The sequence below is a fragment of the Cariama cristata genome, unplaced genomic scaffold, assembly GCF_000690535.1.
Source record: "Cariama cristata isolate BGI_N322 unplaced genomic scaffold, ASM69053v1 scaffold3956, whole genome shotgun sequence".
Taxonomy (NCBI): domain Eukaryota; kingdom Metazoa; phylum Chordata; class Aves; order Cariamiformes; family Cariamidae; genus Cariama; species Cariama cristata.
The window spans coordinates 20,597-41,710 of NW_009623636.1; the positions used below are offsets into that span (position 1 = coordinate 20,597).

A 21,114-nucleotide genomic window follows, 5' to 3' on the forward strand; every position below is an offset into this window, starting at 1 on the left:
TGTACCAATCCTTTATTTTTGTGTTGGACAGAGCAACTTTCAGGGAGAACTCTGTATTTACCAGCATAAGACAGAATGCATTGTCTTTACCTCAGACTGTCAATTAATACCTTTACACCAACATTTTTAAATGTTGACAAGTCAGACCAAGTTGTCTTTTGGACCTGAAAGCACAGAATCTACAAAGATTTGAACACGTTGCTCTAGAAGCCAATAGCATTTAAGACAATTTTCCCTCTGGTCTCAAAGGTACAATACTGAAAAAATCCACTCACTTTTTGTGTTTTTCCAGCCAGGCAGCACTATCTGTTAAAAGACAAAAGTTCTCTGAAACTAGCAGATCCAGCAGGCTTTCATGATTTGCCTCTGCATATAGCTTGAGTAACGCTGTGTCAATATCTTCCTTGTAGCCATTTGCAACCTCAGTGCTGCGGACTTCATTCAAGTAACTCATGAGGAATCGTTTGCATTTTGTCATCTTCTCCTGGTCCCCTTGAGTCAGCTGGTTTAGGTCCGCGTACTCATGCAGAGGGGGATGAGACCGTATAAATGAAGAGGAAGTAGGCAACAGGAAGGGGTAGAGAGAGATCAGCTCCCGGACATCAAGCTGGCCGCTTCTGCAATTACAGTGTCAAACTAGATGAAGCAAAAAGAAAGAAAAAGTATACATAGGCACAAAAAAATAACATACTGGGAATGTGTGCTCACATATGCTTAGAGTCAGGACACTAACAGGATGTCAGTTTCTGGAAGTTATTGCCTTCTATGCTGGAGAAAATATATTCAGAACAAATTTGGAATTTTTTTTTTTTTGCTATATCTATCCAAACTTGTTTATCATTCTTCTTCCTCCTCTAGACATTGAAAGCTCTGAGAATTCGGAAACTGGCCAGCCTTTCGCTTTTGACATCCCACAGCTGTTCTGTGGCACATACAAGAATCAGCTAAATAGCCTTAGTGCAGTTCCTAGGACTGTCCTAAATTTCATCCACACATTACGGGAGCTAGTCTTCTGATGCAAAAAAATAAAATTAAAAAATGGAGAGAGTGAATCCTTTCAAGCAAGCCACAAAGACTGTGCAAGCGTAATTCTGTAGAAAACAGCAACTTCCCGTAGCAAACTAAAGCTTTCAGAATACGTGTTTGGATGATGAAAACATTTTCCCCAACCCTAAAACGCACAGGATTCCTCCTTCAGCTCACTTCTTAAGGACGTTCTGAAAAAAACCCATGGATGCTGATTATGCATCTAACCAATAAGTAGTGGTCTACTGTACAGGCATAGGTCTTGGGTGTACGTCTATGTCAGACACCACGGAGTGGCTTTTCTGCTTCGCATGTGAAGGGCGTCTATACTTTCTCCAGGAGCAAGTTGTTACATAGATATGCTACACAAAACATCTATCTTTCAGCCTAGATTGAAGAAATTCCTCAAGCATTTGAAGAATGCATTTTGTGACAGAAGAATAAAACAAGAAGTTTTTTCACACATGGCAAACAGCTCCCCAGTTTTCACAGCTAGGATGACTCCTCTTCCCATGCCTTGCTTTAGAAGAACAGCAAGGAATCAGGATTTGTATTTTATTTCACTGTCAAAGTAATTATTCAGATTTCATCTTTAAAGATAAGCATTCCTGAAATGCAGGAGATACTGTTGCTGAAAAAATATCAAAATGAAGGGACAGTTCTCTAAAAGAAATCCTGGTTAGTTGCTATTTTGTTGCAAATAAAACTTTAAAAAATTATTTATCTAGTGATCAGCAACCTCAAAAAGACCAGCCCTTCACAACCTTCATTGGAAAGAATTCCCAAAAGAAACAAGTTATAACCACGGAAGTAGACGAAGCAGCAGATTTCTGCAGGCAATAAAGTGTGAAAGATTCTCAGGAGCAGGCTCATCCCTTCCCTACTGTTGTGAAGGAACTAAAGCAGCGGGGCATGCCCCAAGTTGTTCACTTCTTGCCAGAGACACAGCTCCAAAACCATCCAGGAAATATGAACTAGTAGAAAGCATCACTAGTAGGTGGCAACACCTATTCAGAACTTTTTAAAAAAAGTAAATACTGTCCTTTGGCTACAAAAATCTATACCAGAACAATGAAATTTTGGGAGGCAGCAGCAACAGCAAATTTAAAAGCAGCAAATATCCTGTTCTAGAACCTAGTGACTGCGAAGCATGGGAACAGCAACACGAACAAGAGAGGACCATGATAGAGAAAAGTCTGAACATGGGAAGCCTTCCTGTGAGAAGAAGTTTGAACAGTAAGCTTTTCTGATTCATACACAGAGCTCCTACTGCCTAAAACACACCTCTACACTAGAAAGGCCAACCTCTAACCAAGAGTGAAGTGTTCATGTCTACTTTGCAGATTTCTGCGGTTAAAATTGCCTTTTAATCCCTCATTTCAGACTTGATATTTGGTTTTGAAACTCTTAGATCTACATTATGATAGAACTCACAAGTAAATGAGGACTTTTTAAAGAAGAATAACCACCAAGAAATAGCAAGTTGTGTCAGTGGTGTGACCTGATCCTTCACAGAGTATTTGGGCTTTCAGTATGAACTTGTTACATCTCATTTAGCTGCAGTTAGAGTACTGTATTACACTAGAAAATTAACCCTATTTAAAGAAAGAAGAGATGATTTTTTTCCCCTCCAAGGCTCTTCACTGGTTTCTTTTAGAACAAAAGCTAACCCATAACTTGAATGACATCAACAGGCTACTCAAAATTAATGCAGAAGCAAGGAGTCTTGATAAATCTGCAGAAACTTAAGTATAAACATTGGTTCCCTTGTGGGTTATGCTGGCAAGTATTTGAAGATGGCTTAAGCTTGAGATGGAGACTATGACCATGGAGATGGATAAAGTTAAAAATGCTATATTTAACATGCCACTTTTAATAAGTCTTAAAACATTTTCCAACTTCTACAGTAGCTTCTGCATCCTTTCATCTTACCATCCAACTTTTCCTAGATTAGGAAGCAGTAGTTCAACTTCGAACTTCACAGATTCTGGCCTTAATGACCATCTGTTTCCAAAAGGAGAATGAAAACCAGCTTCCAACTCAAGCTAGCCCAAACCCTGGGCTGTGAATCACCAGTGGTTCTCTCAGCAGGTCTGACTCAAGCTCACATTGTACAGTTTTGCTCTCCCCACAGCAATAGTAATCAACAATCAAGCAGCCTCCTTAAAAGCACAGTATCATCCAGAACAAACTTCAAGAAAAACACCAAACACTAAACAATGACCCCACCTGCATGAATGGTGAACATTCATCTCAAGGCTTATGGCTCCTAGGATCTGTGGGTGTCTTGTGGCTCTCTCCACCATATTTGGAGGAAAGAGTTTAGGAGCAGCAACAAAGGACCTCATCTCACTTGAAAAACACATTTGAGTCTTCAGCTTCTAGCATCTCAGGTTTAGCAAAATACAGCTAGCAACTTACCACAAAGCAGAAAACAGGCTCTTAAGACAAATCTACTTCCCTTCAAGTAATTCTGCATTAGGTCTTTTTGGGCTTCATATATACAAAACAATGCAACAGGCAGAATCTACAAGTTTTCAGGAAACTTCGGTCTAAATTCAGACCCTTAAATTTACAGATATGAGAGATGCCAAAGAAGCCTACATGATTTAGCTGTTTTGTGTTTTGCCTAGATTCCACTGATTGTAATAGAGGCTTATATTCTTGAATCACATTTAAAATGCAAATCTCAGAGTCCTACTTCTTATGTCTCCAGGTATAAGTACCTTTCCAGTGTAGGACAGACTTTAGCTATAAGTCTCTCTATAGCCTTTCCCAGGTGAGACAACACTCTGAAAAGAGTTAACATTTTGATTTGTTAAAAAGACGAACAAAGTTTAGAAAAGTTCCAGTATCTGGCATGTCAGATTTAAGCAACATCTAATCAGTGAAAAGACAGAACCAAACACACTGGAGAGAAATAGTTTCACTGTGACAGGTACCAACATCTCAGCAAGACATCTAGAATTCAGCAAATTGCCTGCTAAACATTGCTGTTTGGTCTAACTGCATGCAAGCCTCCAATGACAGCAACATGAAATAGCAAAAATACAATATATAAATCACAACTGTATAACACAATCACAATTCTGTTGTTGCTTATAACAGAATTTGTCAGACCAAAGAAGCTCCACTATGACAGCTCACTCAGTTTAAAGTTAACAGATCCAGCTGAAGAAAGTTCTCCTCCCTTTATTGAACTATTTGAGTTTCAATAAAGCTACTGCTTCCTTCCTTTTTGTCAACCTTATTCAGTATTCAGAAGTATCAGCATAACCAAAAGGAACTTAATAGGAAAGTATCCTCTCAAAACTTTCAACGTTTAAGAACTATGAAGTTAAGCATAAGATATAACTGTATCTTGACAAGGTTGTCCAAGAAGGATTATTGATGCAAGAAAACAAGACCTTTAGTACAATATAATAATTTTTCCCCTGCTAGCCTGTAACTGAGATATTTTCTGAGGAGTGACACAACCCCACTTCCTATTTGGCCAGAAGTAGGCCCACATCACACCAAGTTCTTGAAGGTACTGCTGCTGCTCCGTTTCACTGCTAAATCTATCTTTTCTCACAGAGGTACCAAATTTCCCTTTGGCATTTTAAGACTGAAGTTATTTCTGACTAACACTACCTTGAAACACCTGCAGAGCAACATATGGAGATGGGAGGAAGTGTATACATAGACTGCCATTACCTTTCCATTTTTCCTCTGAGCATCAGTAAGTCTAAAATGAACAAGATTGAGCGTATATTGGCACATAACCAGATATTACTTGAACTGAGTGTGTTCACCAGGGCTGAAAATCAGGGAACCTGGATTCCATAACGAGTTTTTCAGAGTCACCAAAATACTCTGAATAGCTTATGTATGGCTGGCCAGAAGAAAAGCACAGAAAACTTATCTTTGCTTTCTCCCCACAGCAGACTTCAGCAATTCATGAACAGTGGTTCTGCTTTGGAGTTGCAGCTTTTAGAGGACAGGAACATCCTGGGATGCTGATTCAGCTCCAAAATTAATGTCTGGACAGCATGTTTTCTCATGAAGCATGTTTCTTTCTATAGAGGAGCTCCCATAATCCTGTTCATTAAGGCTCATCTGTCGGATGGAGTTGGACGGAGGCTGCATAACTGATCTTGGCTCCTTCCACAAAGTGCTGGAGCTCCCTGCAGGATACATTTCCCCCTCTTCACTGCTTTTAAGAGATCCTCAGGCCACTACCAGTAAGGCAGGACCCCTAGATTAAACCCCACAGGGAATTATTGCCAAGGTAGGGTGGAATAAAGCGATAAAAAAAGAAGTTGAAGTGTTAGCCACAGCCAAGACAGCTGCAGAGCTATACTAGTCTGGCCACCCAAACACACCTAGACAATGAAGACACTTTATGGCCAATACAACCTCAACAAGCTATTTTACCAAAGCTGGCCACACTCAAAAAAAATTGGGGACACACACACACACACGACACGGACGGACGTCAATCGGAAAGCCACATGGAAGGGCTTTGTGGGAATATTGTAAAGGATTCCTAACTGTGTACAGCTTGTACTTCTACTTCAGATACATAAACACAGCAACAATTCAGTCTAGTGTTTGGAAGATTACAGGGAGAAGGAAGATTGCAAGTTGCTCACTAATGCCAAAAATTACAAGGTGAAACAGAAAGTGGCTGTGGCCAAAACAAATTGCCACTAAATGTTGTTCAGGTCTTCCCTGTCATTCTCTAATCTTCAGTCAGTGTACACTGCCCATTCAAGTCCAGTGACGCCCATTATCCTGGTGAGCAGGAGGTCAAATGGCAAAGTCCCTCATTAGTAGTAACGTTTCCCGGAGCTTTACTTTCCTTGATACATTTCCATAAACCCAAGGACAACTTTTTTCCCTATACTGTACACACTTACAACACACAGCAAATTGTCTAACCTTAAGCCTATTCCATAGACTCTAAACTGATTTAAAATGAATTTCAGCAGATAACAAGGAGAGTGATTTTATGTGGTCAGCAAGGATTACACTAACTCTGGATAACGCCCCATCACAGAATGAGGCACGGCTAGCAGAAATGAAATTAACAGATAAAATAAAGATAACAAGCAGCATTTTTTGAATGAAAGTGGAGTACCAAGGTCAATTTGTAAACAAGTGACCGCTGAAACAGCTAAATCAGGAAGGTTAGTACAGACTTCAAGAACAAATAATCTGTGCTCTGGAAAAGGCTCAGCAGAACAAGTGTTAAAACAAATTCAGAATCAGCATCCTCAAAAAAATGAGTGCAATTGTGTCAATAATATTTAAATTGCAACTTTCTGTTAAAAGTTTTTTCTTAAAAAACAAAAATAAAATAAAAAAGAACCAGGCAGTTTTCATGCTGTAAATTACAGCACAAGCTCAATAATAAAGCCTTGACCTTCATGGGCATAAAGTAAAAAAATCTCCACAGGTACAACAGTCAGATTACAGGATTACAGCCTTAATGCTACTGTATGTTAGCAGCCCAAAAAATCAGTTGCATTAACTCTTCAGTTTTAAAGTTGTTTCAATGTTACTCTGTTTGTACCCCCAACAAAATCATTTTATCACAGTGAACTCACATCTGCATCAAAAACATTCAAGCGACTAAGCTTTTAAAACCAAGAACACTAGCTCCTTATTTAAAGAAGATAAATTAATAAATTTCTTGTCACACAATTACCTGAAGAGTTCTTTTGCTTCAAGGAACTGAAGCTGTGCAAACTGTATAAAACCTGCTTGCTGCAGGATTCGTTTGTACATTACCTATGAAAGAGAAGGGGGGAAAAAGGTTTATTATATTTGTAAGGAGTTATTTACATAGTGCTAGTCACTACTGCAATAACTACCTGCCAAAACCACTGAACACACGATCTTCAACCAGACCTGTCAAGTTAGATGTAAAATAAAGCCTCATTCCTCTACATTTTAAATTCTATGTACCCGAATATACTGATTCTGCTGCCCGGACCCAGTTTCTTATACAAAAGCGTGCAAACACAACACTGTTCACAAGTACTTACTAAAGGCAAAGTCAACAAAAAGCAACTTTAAGTTTTCTTATTCAAATAATGACTTATCTGACATCGGTCTGACTTGCCTCACGCTTTTGCTTGTGGTATTTGCAAACACAAACACCAATGGTCACCTTGGAAGTTCCCCATGATCCAGCAGGCACAAAAAACCCCCATTTAAACTCAAGGGTGGTCCCACTTGACCACACACAGCCAACTTTCTCCCCGTCTCATCTCACTTCTTCAGCAACCTTGCTGGTGATTCTCATAGTCTCATCCCCAGCTGATGACCATATTTCTGACTTTCTGCCAGTTTGCCAGATTGGTTTTGGTTTTTTTAGGGTTTTTTTATTTAAACAAACAAAAAATACTTCTAAAGCAGTTCAACTTATCCAATGTGCAGTACATTATGCAATGTTCATAAAAATATGGTTAAAAAGAGGAGCATGAGTAAACCATACAAAAAGCTATGTATTATGAAGTTTTATTGTTATGGTCATGTCTAGACAGAAAAAAGTTTTACAAGAAGTTCACTATAAAGAACACAAAACTACTGTAAATGCTAGGTATTTATTTAATCTGAATGGTCAATTAGTTACCATGAGATTAAATGAAACCCTCATGCCCAGAATACTTCCCATGGCAAAAGAGAATTACTAAAAGCAAGGAACCTAAACTGTGCTCTGCAAAGCATCCACCGTTTGTGACAACACTGGTATTTTGCAAATACGCCTAGCTACACCCACATGCCCCCAGTTTTTGCCTTCAACTTTCTCATGAATATATAGCTTTCTAATGTTCAACAGCATACATGAATGCTGTTATTAATAACAGACTCCCATTTTCAATGAAAATACCCAGAGAAATTGCAATATACTAGCAACACATTCCAGGCAGGAACTGCTAAAGAGTGTCGGGCCTCAAGTAAGGTAGGCTGATATTCTAATTGATGATTTTTCAACTTGATTAAAGATTGTGGATTTACCAAAAGAAATGCTTGGCTTAAGTCCATTTAGTCTGTGCTTGCTTTACTAAGGGTTTATCTTAAGGAAATACTTAATCTTGATCATTAGCAAGCCATTAAAACCTATTGATTTGTAAGGCTGTGGGACTTTTCCTGCCTCCCCAGTGTGAGGGAAAGAAGGGGCAACAGAGGGAAATGCTATCTGGCACACCTTTTCAGACAAATGTAACAATATAAAAATAAACAAACAATACTTCACAACATCTTTATATTTATTAATGTTACTATGCTTTACATTCACATGTACTAAATCAAAATACAGTTACCTAAAGCTAAAAGGGGATTTTGTTACTGTAATAAAGTAAAACTACCTCAGGTTATTAACAGAATATCCAAAATATTTTGGATTTATGACTGCGTTATTACATCAATAAATGGTAATCTGTGAATTGATGAATACCCATCTGATCACATTCTTAAGGATGCTGGTAAAGGATTACAATCTGCAACTATCTGCATCTTGTGGCACCAGAAAAACTTCAAAATCTGGCCTCAGACTTTCCAGAAAGGGTTGAAGTACAAACATTTCTCACCCTGCTAACTAGTATCAGAAGTAGGTTGGTGTTTTGTGTGGTTTTTTTTTTTCCTCTCTCTGAAGTCTGTTTTCAATCTTTGCAATGGAATGACCACTAGTATTTACATATTTAGTGAAACAGGATATTGGAATTAGGTTTAAATTGATCTAAGACACTGAAAATATTGCTTTAATTGAGGAGCTAAGTCTGTACAGCAATCTTTTCAGCTCATTGATAGTGCAAGTATAGGCCCAAGGAATCAGTTTTAAATATGAACTGATTAAGTAGTATTCACTTTCATTTAAATGTTGACATATATTCACTCCTCCCTTAAAGCCACACAATAAAAAAAGCTGTAGAATGTCTGTCAGACACTTTCCGAACTTTTTAAAGACGCAGTGATGTGACAGGGAGTATCCAGGTTGATTTTTAGATGACAAGACAAACACTAGACATTAAGATGTCCTGTGGTAAAGATTATGGAAGCAACAGATATGGAAGCAACAGACCAGACTGTCTGTGGAAAATTCAACATTCTCTTTCTCATAGGTTTTTAAAAACGGGCTAGACCTACATGCCAACCACATACAGTTAACTTTTGTTTATGATATAAAAAACTTCTTCAGCTCTTCCAGACCTGTTTGCCAGAATACAGCAATAGGCTTCTTTTTAAAAGGTACTAAGTTACATCCAGTCAAAATTCAATAGAGTTTATTCTCCTAACATTTTTGAAGAACCACCATAGGACTTGAAGTGCTTTAAGCAAATTCCATATTGTTGACTGAATCCACATTAAAAAAATAGCTACAAAATCATGAAATAAGATGTGTATTAATTTGTATCTGAAAAAGCACTAGAAAACAGGAAGACGACTGCTAAAGCTGCGATAGCTATAGTGAAGCCTTAATTCTCTCAACTGCTAGAAAAATCCTTTCTAAAATGGTCAGAATTACAAACTAGATTGCTAAAAATATTTTTTTTCTAGAAACTTACTTTGGCTTTTGGTCAAGTTTAGGTGCAGTTAATATGTTTTTTGAAACTAAAAAGAAATGAGAAGGAAAAAGAAAAAAAAGAAGAAAGAGAGATACCTATGCAAGATGTGTGTCAATCTAACCAAGGTCTTCACTACCATCAACCATGATTTCTGCAAACTTCAGCTGTCCTGAAAAATTAATAAGTAGTATTCAGTCATTTCATGGTAGCATGGTAGAAAGGCCTTTGTATTCTTCTACCAAAAATGCTATCCAAAGTCATCTCCTTGCAACACTTTTGCTTAGCGTTTTTTACCTAGCAGTAATTCTTGATGCTCAAAGACAAAGGAATTTTCACCTAACATAGCAGAGAGAAATTTGCAGTCTGCATGGACCGCAGGTTAAATAATAGGTTAGAGCTACTAATGCATGACCAGCTTCTTTCCAGTAACTAAATATTGGCTGTACAAATAATTCTGAGTACAGTACTTTATTATTTCAATCCCACTATCATTCTGCATTACCAGCATATACATTTATTTATGCTGATGTAATGCTGCTGATATAGAGAGCATGCACCAGCGTATGCATGCAATGACAACGCAGTATTGAACTGTAAGAAAACCTCGTGTTGTCAAGAACTGTCCTACAATGCCATGACTGAGTTCAAGACACACGTAAGATGGCAACAGCCATTGCAAACCGCAGAAATTAAAGTAGCGTGTGGAAAAGGAGTCACTATACTACATATACCAGACAATTACTATCACTCTTCTGTATGATAAATTGTAGTGGCTGGATCAAGTGCCTTAATGCCAAACCTATGCATTCCTTCCCACTGCTCGTATAAAATGGCAAAATAAAGCCCTGAAAGTGTCAGCTACTCAGGAATCAGTAAAGCTTGCAAAATAGATGGCCGAAGATACCTATTAGAAGATATCTATTATCTATCTATCTAATATCTATTATCTGAAGATATCTCTTAGACTGGAGTCAGAAAGGAGCAACTATGTAATCAGTTAAAGTATACCAAAGAAATGTTGCAAAAGATTGATGTGCTTGTAACAAACCTGTAATAACAGCATTAAGTATCAGAGACATGTTAGAAAGCAAGCTCAACATGTTACATTTCCAATTACATATAAGCTCTGAAAAATTGGACTAACATCTCAACAACTAAGCCAATTTGAGTTATTTTAATACAAGTCAGTGGGAGACTCCATCAATTTAAGCTGGTTAATATCAGTTTGCAAATACAGGCCAGAACTAGAACAGGCTATTTCGCTTGCAAATACTATGTTTTCTGTTTTTCAGCTGTAGCATTGACTCAAAGTAACTGAAGACCCTTAAAAGCACCTGAAGTTAGAAAGAACTTACAATAGTCTTGGAAACAGTAATTTCAGGAAGACAGACATTGTGCACATAAGATGTGTGAACACAAAGTAACTAATCCTAAAGAGAGAAAAATCCTAAATGCAAGAAAACTTAGGAGGAATGAGATTCTACATCACGTATTTTAGATAACGAATTGCAGTTCATCCTGTGGCAAAACACAGAAAGAGATCTCCCACACTAAATGTACATAAACTGGAAAGAAATAATTGCAGAATTAGAGGCATCATACGTAGAAGACATTGTTTGGATCATGCATCCTGTCCTCACAGCAGGATTTCAGTTTGTTTCTTTAAATAGATTGCAAAGGAAAACTTGGAAGTGAAGATGCAAAGCAAAACATGCTGGAAACTGAACTCTGTATTTGCCTAAATACTCTTCAGCTTCAAGTACTTCCAGATAGTTGTACCTTAGTAAAAGAATGAAAACACTTTTCTTGCTAAGCTTTTCACTTCCAGGAGTCTCCCAGCTGTTCACTCAACAGAGGAGTTAAGGATCAAAATGAAAGTTGATACAAATTTCATTTCGTTTAATGACTGCTTTTCAAGGGTCTTGACCAAAATTTAAGTGATAAGGAGTTAGAAACTTCTTGAAATGAAAATAAAAAAAAATCCTGACGGACTGAATCATTTTGGACCACTGCAATCCTGTAATCGCCACAAACACGTTTCAAACTTTACATCTTCCTAAACAATCCAAAAGTAATACTATTTTAATGGCAACAAAATGCTCCAAAGTATATTAAAAAAACCAAACCAGATTTTCTGCAGGTTACTCATCAAATTTTGCTTTTACGAAAGGAAAGAAATCAAGTCAAATATTCATCCACCCACTTGGTGAGTAGAGACTTCATGCTACTTTATCCAAGTTTCAGTCTCTAAATGACAAATAGGAACAAATACAGTAGAATATGTATTGTAATATAAACCAGAGGTAGAAGGAAGTGAGTACAAATCTCTAATCAACACTCTAATCAAAGAGTTACTAAGATATTTTGCCACACAAAAATCTTAAATATTCAGTTACACGTCAGTACAAGTACTACTTGTATGAGTCTGGAAATAGGATGCATTTGCTTTAGATTTCCCATCATTTCACGTCGAAGTTGTACTACTGTGGAGTTTAGGATATGGTGAGAATCTCTGATAAAAAAAGTAAAACCTAAAAATTCTGATTTGAAATAAAGTATACTTTTTTAAACAGCAATTGCAAATAATAGCTGAACCTAGTACTAAGGAAGCATCACAGTATCACTAGGTTTTCGGTATTGTTTTCAATTTTTTCAAGTTAACACACTTGAAAAAAACAACACCAAAACCCCAGCTGAACAACAGCATTCAACCCTGCCAACATCACAGCCTTTACAAACACAAGACAATTCAGCAGTACATCTAATTCCTCAGGCTGAAACCATAAAAGGTATTAAGATTTCTCCTCAGTGATAATTCCTCCCCCCCCCTCCCTACTCACTTGACCACTGGTATACATGGTCCCACTGTGAAATTTATATTTTCATGAAAATTAAAGGAAGGACAGACCTGAAATTTCTCTTTTGGAATATTCCTTCGAGCTCCTTTTGCTAGAACAAGGGCTTCTTCCACTCTGTGGCTAGCTAGTAGATCCTGTATCTGTTTTTCCAAAGGTAGTGGTACCAAGATATACACACCCTTATTAGTAGCAACAATCACCTTTCCTGGACAGAGCAAACAGACATATTCAGTTTACATTCTCTACAGAAAAAACACATTTCAGAAATAAGCTTTAAGATTTAAGAACCTAAACAGTGTTAAAGTTCCAAAAGTCATCTTTGTTGTTACCATATTTACTAGAGGGTCTAGTTTACCTGTAAATGGCACCTCAGAAATACAGAGATAATGGTAAATTTATCTATTTACTCAGAGTGGAATGAAATCTGCTGTAAATGAAGCTGGCTATAACCTCTCATGATGAACTAAGCTGTAAAGGTCACCACTGAAACTACTGCCCTGATTCCAGAGAACAGCGGTATTTCCAGATATGCCAGATATTTCCACAGGCTTACATTAGAAAATTATAAGTTGTACATCAAAGGTAGCAAGTAACATACAGTTCATAGTGCTAGTTTGTAGCTCTCCTGGAAAAAAACAGCAATCCAATGTATTCCACACTTAAAAGTTCTTAATTGAAGAGTAGATCAAAAGAAATTCTTTCATCTTTCTGTTTAACAATTCTTTACAAAATATCCCATTTTAAACCTCTTACACAAGTATTTTAGAAAGGAATAGAAAAGAACAATTTCTAAGATGTTAGAACTTTGTCGGGATAGCCAACGGACAAATACCTGTAGCTCACAATTATTGACTCGTGGCATTAAATTAACGTTGCTCCTTTGAAAGAACTAATCAAGTTAGAAGAAAAAGCTCTAGCCCCACAGACTCCTACTTGACAATTAACTTGACAATTAGAGCACATTTAATGAGCACACATTTTGTTAGAAGCATGGAATTTTGGACAACTAAAGTTTTCCTATCATAGTCTGCAGGAATCTAATCAGGAGAGCATTTGCAATAAAACTTTCAACAGTTAACGTGCTTGCTAGATATTTTGTTTAAAAAACAAATGGAAGTGACTGGGCCCACAGTGGCAGTTGTTTCACAATTACTGATGCAAAAAACAGTGTCCTTTTCAATACCTTCAAAGTCCTGTAGAATGTGACCTTCTTTAAAAGGCAGGGTTTGCTTTTGCTGCTGGTCCAGCATGCTGTGCACTGTAATGAACTCATCATCGAGAGCAACCACGTAAGGAAAGCACAAAGCGGCTCCAATCACGTTCTCTGACCAGTGCACAGGAGCACGCTGTGAAATGCCGTCTACAGTTGCAAACATGCCTACAAAAAGGGGAAAAAAAACGTCTGAGGCTCACGCTAGTTGAAGACTGTTGTTTTCCCAATACGAAGCATAGGTACCAAGGTACAGAAATAGAAAGTGTCAGAAGAGATGCGGCATCAGGCAGCATGACGACAGCACATCACACCTCCCTGGACCTTACAGACCTGTTGGTTAGTTCGGTTCAAATTTTTTTTTTTTCTTCTCCTTCACCACAGAAAGAGACAACAACAAAAACTGAGAAGAGAGGAATACTGAAAGAAACCGTCAAGAATTATTCAAGTTCTGTAAGTTTCAGATTTATTCAATAAGAATTTTGCCACGTAGTTCGAATTAATTTCAAAACACCAATACTTAGTGAGACTCAGCATTCAAACAATACTGCCTTAGTAGGAGCTACAGACCCGCACTGCCTGACCTATCTGGCAATACAGGCATATTTGTTCCTTGTAGTCTCAAATGTCTACAGATCATTTTAGCCAACAATCATTTACTTACACTTCTTCACTTTTGTTACAGCAAAATTTTCGCAGAACAAGAGTCCAGCTCCTTGGGACAAATCACTTCCTGTGAGGCATCTGTGTTTTCAATCATTTGAGAAAAATGCAGAGGCTGTGTATAAAGCATATTTTCCCAAAAGCCAAGCACAGAGTAAAGACTTTTTTAATATCCCAACAATACCTCCTGTGCTGTCTTCAAAATAACCGTATTAAATCTTCAGTTAATTTGTGTTTTTCTTTGCAAGTATCTTTCCTCCTGTCTACTCTGTCCTCCTTCCTTCTCCTAGCTTAATTGAGTTTGACTTGCTTTTGGACCACACGCCGCTGGTTCTATTTATGCTACTTGGTATTCCCCAGTTCCTCCTGAGGCATTAATTGATGAAAAACTCCAGTCACAAGTTTTCAAGCTTTGCCAGCTGAGCCACGCTGAAGCACGATGTAAACTTCTGTTCTAAACATGAATGCATAGCCCTTAAAACCAGTATTCTCATGCCATTAAAAAGACATGCCCATGAAAATTGTTCTTTGGCAGGAATGAGCCACTTGACAGCTGGCAGAATAAGTCTGAGCTCTAAAGGACAGAGGAGATTAAAAGATTACATTATTCAATTTACAAAATCTCTTCCAAACAGAGGATAATGAGGCAAGGGTAGCTGGGTAGAAGGACCATATTGGAATTAAAAAGAAAAAAAGGGAAAACAGAAGGTTGTAATTTTTACAGAACTACAGCATAGAGACTAAGCTTCAGCATCCTTTATAGCAGCTTTGAAATGATCAGCCCTTTCCCTTGACTAAGGGTGCAACAGAAGATTAAAATTTCTCATCTGACTATTAGCAAGTAATGCTGTTTGCTTTTTCACTAAAATGATCAGCTTTTCAATCAGAGCACCTTAAAGAAAATACTTTTTTTTTGCCATAATATATAATTCCCAATTTACTCTATAGATCTTGATATTCTTACAGATCAGAAGCGGAATATTATGCCAGGCAGACTGCATTATCAATTTTTAAGGCTTTCAGCTGTTGCTCTGTGCTATAATCCCATTTCAAAAAGTGGAAGAAAACTTGAGTTAAATATATATTAACCAGTAGTAAACTCAGGGCTAATTATATTTGAAATATTAATTCTTATACTTTTCCATGTCTGACATTATCAAAAAGATATTATAAAAACCCGATTTAAAAATTTTTTTTTTTAATGACAGAGCTCTTTTTCAGGTAATTTTAAAAAATCCTTTATAGAAGTGAAATGGTATGCAGAGCAATGCCCAGTGCTCTTCCAAGTCAATGTCTCTCTACACCCCTCTGCCCTCAATAGCTAGGGCTTCTGTGGTGGAATGGTGCACTATCTGTCCTGATCCAGCTCTCACCTAAGGAAAACAATAAACATGACAACTACAATCCGAAACCATTGCCTTTTTATAGTACAGGAATGTGGCTGATGAAATTGAGATGAAGCCAGTAATCAATTCTGTATTAAAAATGCATACACTATACAAAGGTTACAAGAGTTACCCAAAACACAGCTACACTGTTTTCAGCACTGAGAGATCTAGAAATTTACAGAATCATAGAATAATTTAAGTCAGAAGGGGTTTCTGAAGGACCTTCAGTCCAGTCTGCCCACACTCAGAGTGGGACCAACTTAGGTCAGGTTACTCAGGACTTTGTGTACTAGACTGTAGATTTTATTTGTTTAAAACAAAAAGTTTCTTAATGAAAATATCTGTAAAAATTGAAATAAAACTTCCTTACTGTTATTACTTGTTTAAAAAGGAATACGAAAACTTGCAGTTATCATAAAATTAACAGCATGAGGAACACTATGAGTGGGTGAAAACAAGAAGGGAACATGTTGGTTACTGTTGACTACCCTGCTTTATGCAGTGTCATCAGCTATGAGAAAAGGCACTGCATAACCTTCTATGAATCATCCCACTTAGTACCTGTGTGCTTGTTATAAGTCAGAAGGCTCAGTTCTCCAACTCCATTTGTAGTCTACTCAATCACTATACAACTGTTCAAATCATGCACCACTGAGAAGAGTTTATTCTGGAAAAGCAAAAGTAATAAACTAAAATTAGGTATTTAAAATCTGTATTTTTTTCTTTTTTTTTTTACTCATTAAAGTCATGGAATAGTTGAAGCAGTAAGGGACCTTTGGAAACCGTTGGGTCTAACTCCCCTGCTCAAAGCAGGGTCAACTAGAATAGGTTGCTCAAGACCTTGCCCGGTCAGGTTTTGAGTATCTCTAAGAACCAAGACTCCACATTCTCTCCAGGGCTTGTTTCCTAGTTTGACCACCATCACAACGAGGAGTTTGTTTTCTTATGTTCATGTAGAATTTCCTGTATTTCAGTTTGTACTGACTGCCCCTCGTCCTTTCGCTGGATACAACACCACTGAGCAGAGCCTGGTTCTGTCTTCTTTGCCCCCACCCCATATGTGTTGACAGCATCTCTGCAATCACTTGGTGCTCCAGTCACTTAGTTGTCTTTATGGTCCTTCAGTGGATTTACTCCAGTATGTCTATGCCATTCCAGGGAGCCCAGAACTAGACCCAGCACTCCAAACGTGGTCTCACTAGGACTGAGGGTAAAAATTGCCTCTCTCAACCTGCTGGCAGCACTTTTCCTAACAGAATCATTTAGGTTGGAAAAGACTCTTAAGATCATAGAGTTCAACTGTTAACCTAACACTACCAAGTCCACCACTAAATGTGGCCCAGTAGGCTGCTGGACTTCTTTTCCATAAGGGCACATTGTTGGCTCATGGACACTTTGCCTATCAGAGCCCCCAGGTCCCTCTCTGCCAAGCTGCTTTCCAGCCAGTCAGCAACAACACAGAACAAGCAGAGACTCAGCCTGCCCTTCCCTCAGTACATTTCGGGGTTCAGGCTCATGCCTGAACTAATTACTGAACAGAATGAAGACGCATCAAAACTGAAGTTCCTACTCCCTTTGAAAGAATGCGCTATACAGTAACTGCAAGTAAAGCCAACAAAGTACCAAATGGTTAAGTCTACGGATCAACTATGAACAATTCTAACAATCATGAAAATACTCCAGGTCAGGAAAAAGGTTACATACCCAAGAAACTCAAAGCTGTTTTACTTCATGATTACACTTTTAAGTAGTTGCTTTCTGGCATTCTAAAAATCAGTCTTAACTCAAACGCAAATTAATCTAAATAAATGTCACTTCAAACACTCTAAAGCCTAATATACCAAATATATTAATGCAGAATACATCCACCTCAGTAAATGAGGCTGAATTTAGCAGAGATGCTCTACCAAATGCCAAACAAACATGCCTTAACCAGTAAGATGTACAAAAGCAAACCAAAATTAGAACTTAAGATTTACAGCAAGCCTTTTCAAGTCTACTCACTTTACAGCACAGGCCCACCTCAAATGCCAAGATATGCAATGCTGATATACTATGAAGGTGCTCAACCATCTTCATAACTTCAAAGAGACAAGTGTTGAAGACACTAAGAATTTTACCAAGGAAGAAGAGCCAGATGGATAATACTAGTCAAAACAACAGTAGGGAGGGAACAGATGATAAAAACACCCCACAAGCTGAATTAGGCAAGCAAAAAATATACAAACCATAGCAAGCAGTCTTCGTAAGGTTTCTGAGCTAGGACAAGACAGACTTTGCCTGTATTATGAGGAAAAGGGAATTTTATAGCATGTTTAGAGCTGCAGAAGAGCATTTGCTTAAGATACCACATACCTGATATCCTAACCCCAGGACAATCTACTTACATAGGATGTTGGATTTTATTAGTAAAGGTCTTATTGTACAGTGCTCTTCCAGGACATAAGATAAAAGCAAAAATCAGACTAAACAAAATTCTGCTTTCTGACTAAATGCAATTATGCTTTTGAAAGTATGTCTATTGTTCTTAAATCAAAGAAATTAACCACTTGAACAGAATCTGGTTTGACATTCCTAAAAAGATAAATAAAGATTACAGTAAGAATGGGATCTCCTTAGAAACACATCAAAAGGGAATACTTTTGGACAGTCAATTCACAAATTTTAACTTTCACAGCACTACTGAAATGGTTAATGTCCACAAATACATGTTCACATTTAAAGCAACTAACAGTTGCCCACTTCTTATTAAAACTAAGATGACCTAGAAAAGCCCTACATCTGAAAAAAAACAATTCATCTTGGAACATCTGTAATTTGTATAAACTGATATTCTAATGAGTCTCTGCTTCTTTCAAGAAGAACTGGTGAACTGATGTACATCTCACATTCTGGTCACAAGACCAAGCTTCAATATATACAACTGATGGGACTCTTTAATATAAATTCCAAAGGAAAGCAAAAGACAAACCCCATGCAAATCCCTGAATTAAGGGCCTAAATAATTGTGATCTTTGTGTCATGCTATCCCTAATGTGTCAGGGAAGATACATAAACTGCATCTCCTAAATGGGGAGTCATATGGCAAACAGCATGAAAGCATTCTGCCTGTGATCTGTCAGCTCTGGGATACTGCAGCTTTTCCAAAAAAAGCTCAAGATTACTGACCTCACAGGATATTGTTGATTTAGACTACAGCAGCAGTAGTCCTCACAATCATCTGTCTATTAGACAAGAGCATTATTTCACATGATCTAACTTTGGTTTTGCAATACTTTCTGTAACACAAAGCTGAAAAATACTATTTAAAAAACTATGCTAATAGGAGCATAAAAATTGGGTAGTATCTGACAACATCTACATTTAGGAGAGTTTATTTACTTCTACAGGAGTTAGGATACAGTTTATCTCCACCAACACTTTTTACTAGCACTGTAGTACACCATACCTATTCGTGAAGCTGTTACAATCTATAAAATGGACCTTGTATAAACTCCTCTGAATAGCAACTGAGGAAAAAATTAACTTATCTACACTAATTTAGCAATTTTATAGCAACATGGGGCTCCTCAAACCCAATCTGGCTAGTCACTACAGGGAGGCTATCAGCCTCTGAAGTTTCACTCGGTACCAACCAATTTTTTTTACTCTGGGCTGCAAGGTACTACTACTGTTAGCTGTCTATACAGAAATGAAGCTTTCTACAGACATGATTAAAATATAAATAATCACATTTTTGTCCACTAAAAAAAGCAGAATTATAATAATACATAGTACCAAAAACTTACCATCTACCTTTTTATCTCAACATTCCAGTATAGCCCTGTGAAGAAAATTATCATTACTGTGCACAACACTTAATTAGTAAGCTTTGCTTCACAAATTGAGAGAAATTAAGAGAGAGAAGTTAAAGAAATTGCAAAGAAATTACAACCCTTAGTCTCACCTAGGCCTCCGGGGCCAGCCAACAGAAACTCTTGTCTGCCTATCCTTTTCACAATTGGCCGTTTCTCATCGCTGCAATAAGGAAACAGATCCTGGGAGACGCCAGTATTATAATTCAAAATGATATACTGTGTAGTAAGTGCAAGACATAAGTAATAACCATCTACAGCCACAGCACAGGGTTGCTCTGGAGTAAATACTTCCTTCACTATCTGGACTCTGTCTTCGAACACCATGAACATTTGAATGGTCCGCCGCTTGACCGAGATAATGCAGACTTCGACACAGAAAGGATCCCCACTCACAGGGTTTTCATTTAATGCAAATGTCACAGCTCCTTTGATTCTAGCGCCAGTGGGGACAGGTTCCAAGTTCATCATGTTAACTAGTGTTATTGTGTTGTCGCAAAGCACAAGAAGCCTGGTGAGGGCAGAGGCTGCTTTCAACTCACTCACAGGCTTCTTCAAGCCCAGGTATTTATGCAGTTGCTTGGTGGCAGCAAAAGTTATTTTTCCAGTTGTTGATATCTTTTCATCCAACAGAAAGTGATAGATAAAGCAGTCATTGGTTCCAATATAGAGGTTCTTTCCACAACACTCAATGCATTCGATGTTGATATAATTTTTGTCTCCCATTAACATCTCCCGCTCAACAGCAGAAACGAGCTTGAAAGCTTTAACACTCATTGTGTCTTCTGGGTGATCTGATTAAAGAGGAAAATAAAACACTATTTACCTCCACACACATAATCAAATATCAGAGGTAGCAATTTAACAATTTAACATTCACCAATACAAAAAACTTCATTGTTGCAATTTTTAATAATCTATACTCGATTTCCAACCTGATTACACAAGCCAGAATGAGCACATTAACAACCACAGAAATTAATTGAATTTTATGCTTCCACTTCAAGTCTATTCTGAAATAGATTCCCAATAGCACCAAGCTATTTTGAAGTGATGCTTTCTCCACAAGTAACCAGCATATTACTGGTGCTCTCAGACACTCTGACACTACAAGTGGTTCCTGTCAGTACGTACTGACTTATAAACCTGTCATGCACAGATTTCTATCACCTGTACATGAAAATGTAAAAGTTTCGGTTCTCAGATTTCTAGAGAAGCCGCAAGGCATTTAGTGATACAAGTTAACGTCTCATGTTGCTTTATGCTCAATTTAGTACATAGTCTTTTAATGAAGTATCATAGGCATATTCCATTTTAACACATACTTTACATTCCTTACTCTCCAGCAATCAGAAACATGCAACTTCCAAGCCATTTAAATAATAATTTATGCAAGGTATCATTCAACTCATAACAAAAGTTGCTAGTTTCTGTTTGTTTTTTTTTTAAATATCTTCAGAGTGTCCGCTTTATTAGTGCTACTTACACATTCTCTGTATCACACTATATGCATCAGCAATTCTAAAGCACATTCACACAGCAAATTTGGAAGCATAGTCT

General features: G+C 37.6%; 1 protein-coding gene across 1 annotated transcript in view; it reads right to left on the minus strand.

Moving 5' to 3' along the window:
- The window catches only part of TGFBRAP1 (transforming growth factor, beta receptor associated protein 1), a 28,874-nt gene extending 8,543 nt beyond the window's left edge, over window positions 1–20,331 (minus strand). Inside the window, exons 1-5 of the mRNA XM_009702808.1 lie at window positions 19,647–20,331; window positions 13,623–13,817; window positions 12,490–12,644; window positions 6,719–6,801; window positions 276–617 (exon numbers count right to left, since the gene is read on the minus strand). Of these exons, the coding sequence (XP_009701110.1) occupies window positions 276–617; window positions 6,719–6,801; window positions 12,490–12,644; window positions 13,623–13,817; window positions 19,647–20,331 (1,460 nt within the window). The remainder of the gene's footprint in view (window positions 1–275; window positions 618–6,718; window positions 6,802–12,489; window positions 12,645–13,622; window positions 13,818–19,646) is intronic.
- Window positions 20,332–21,114: the final 783 nt, after the last annotated feature.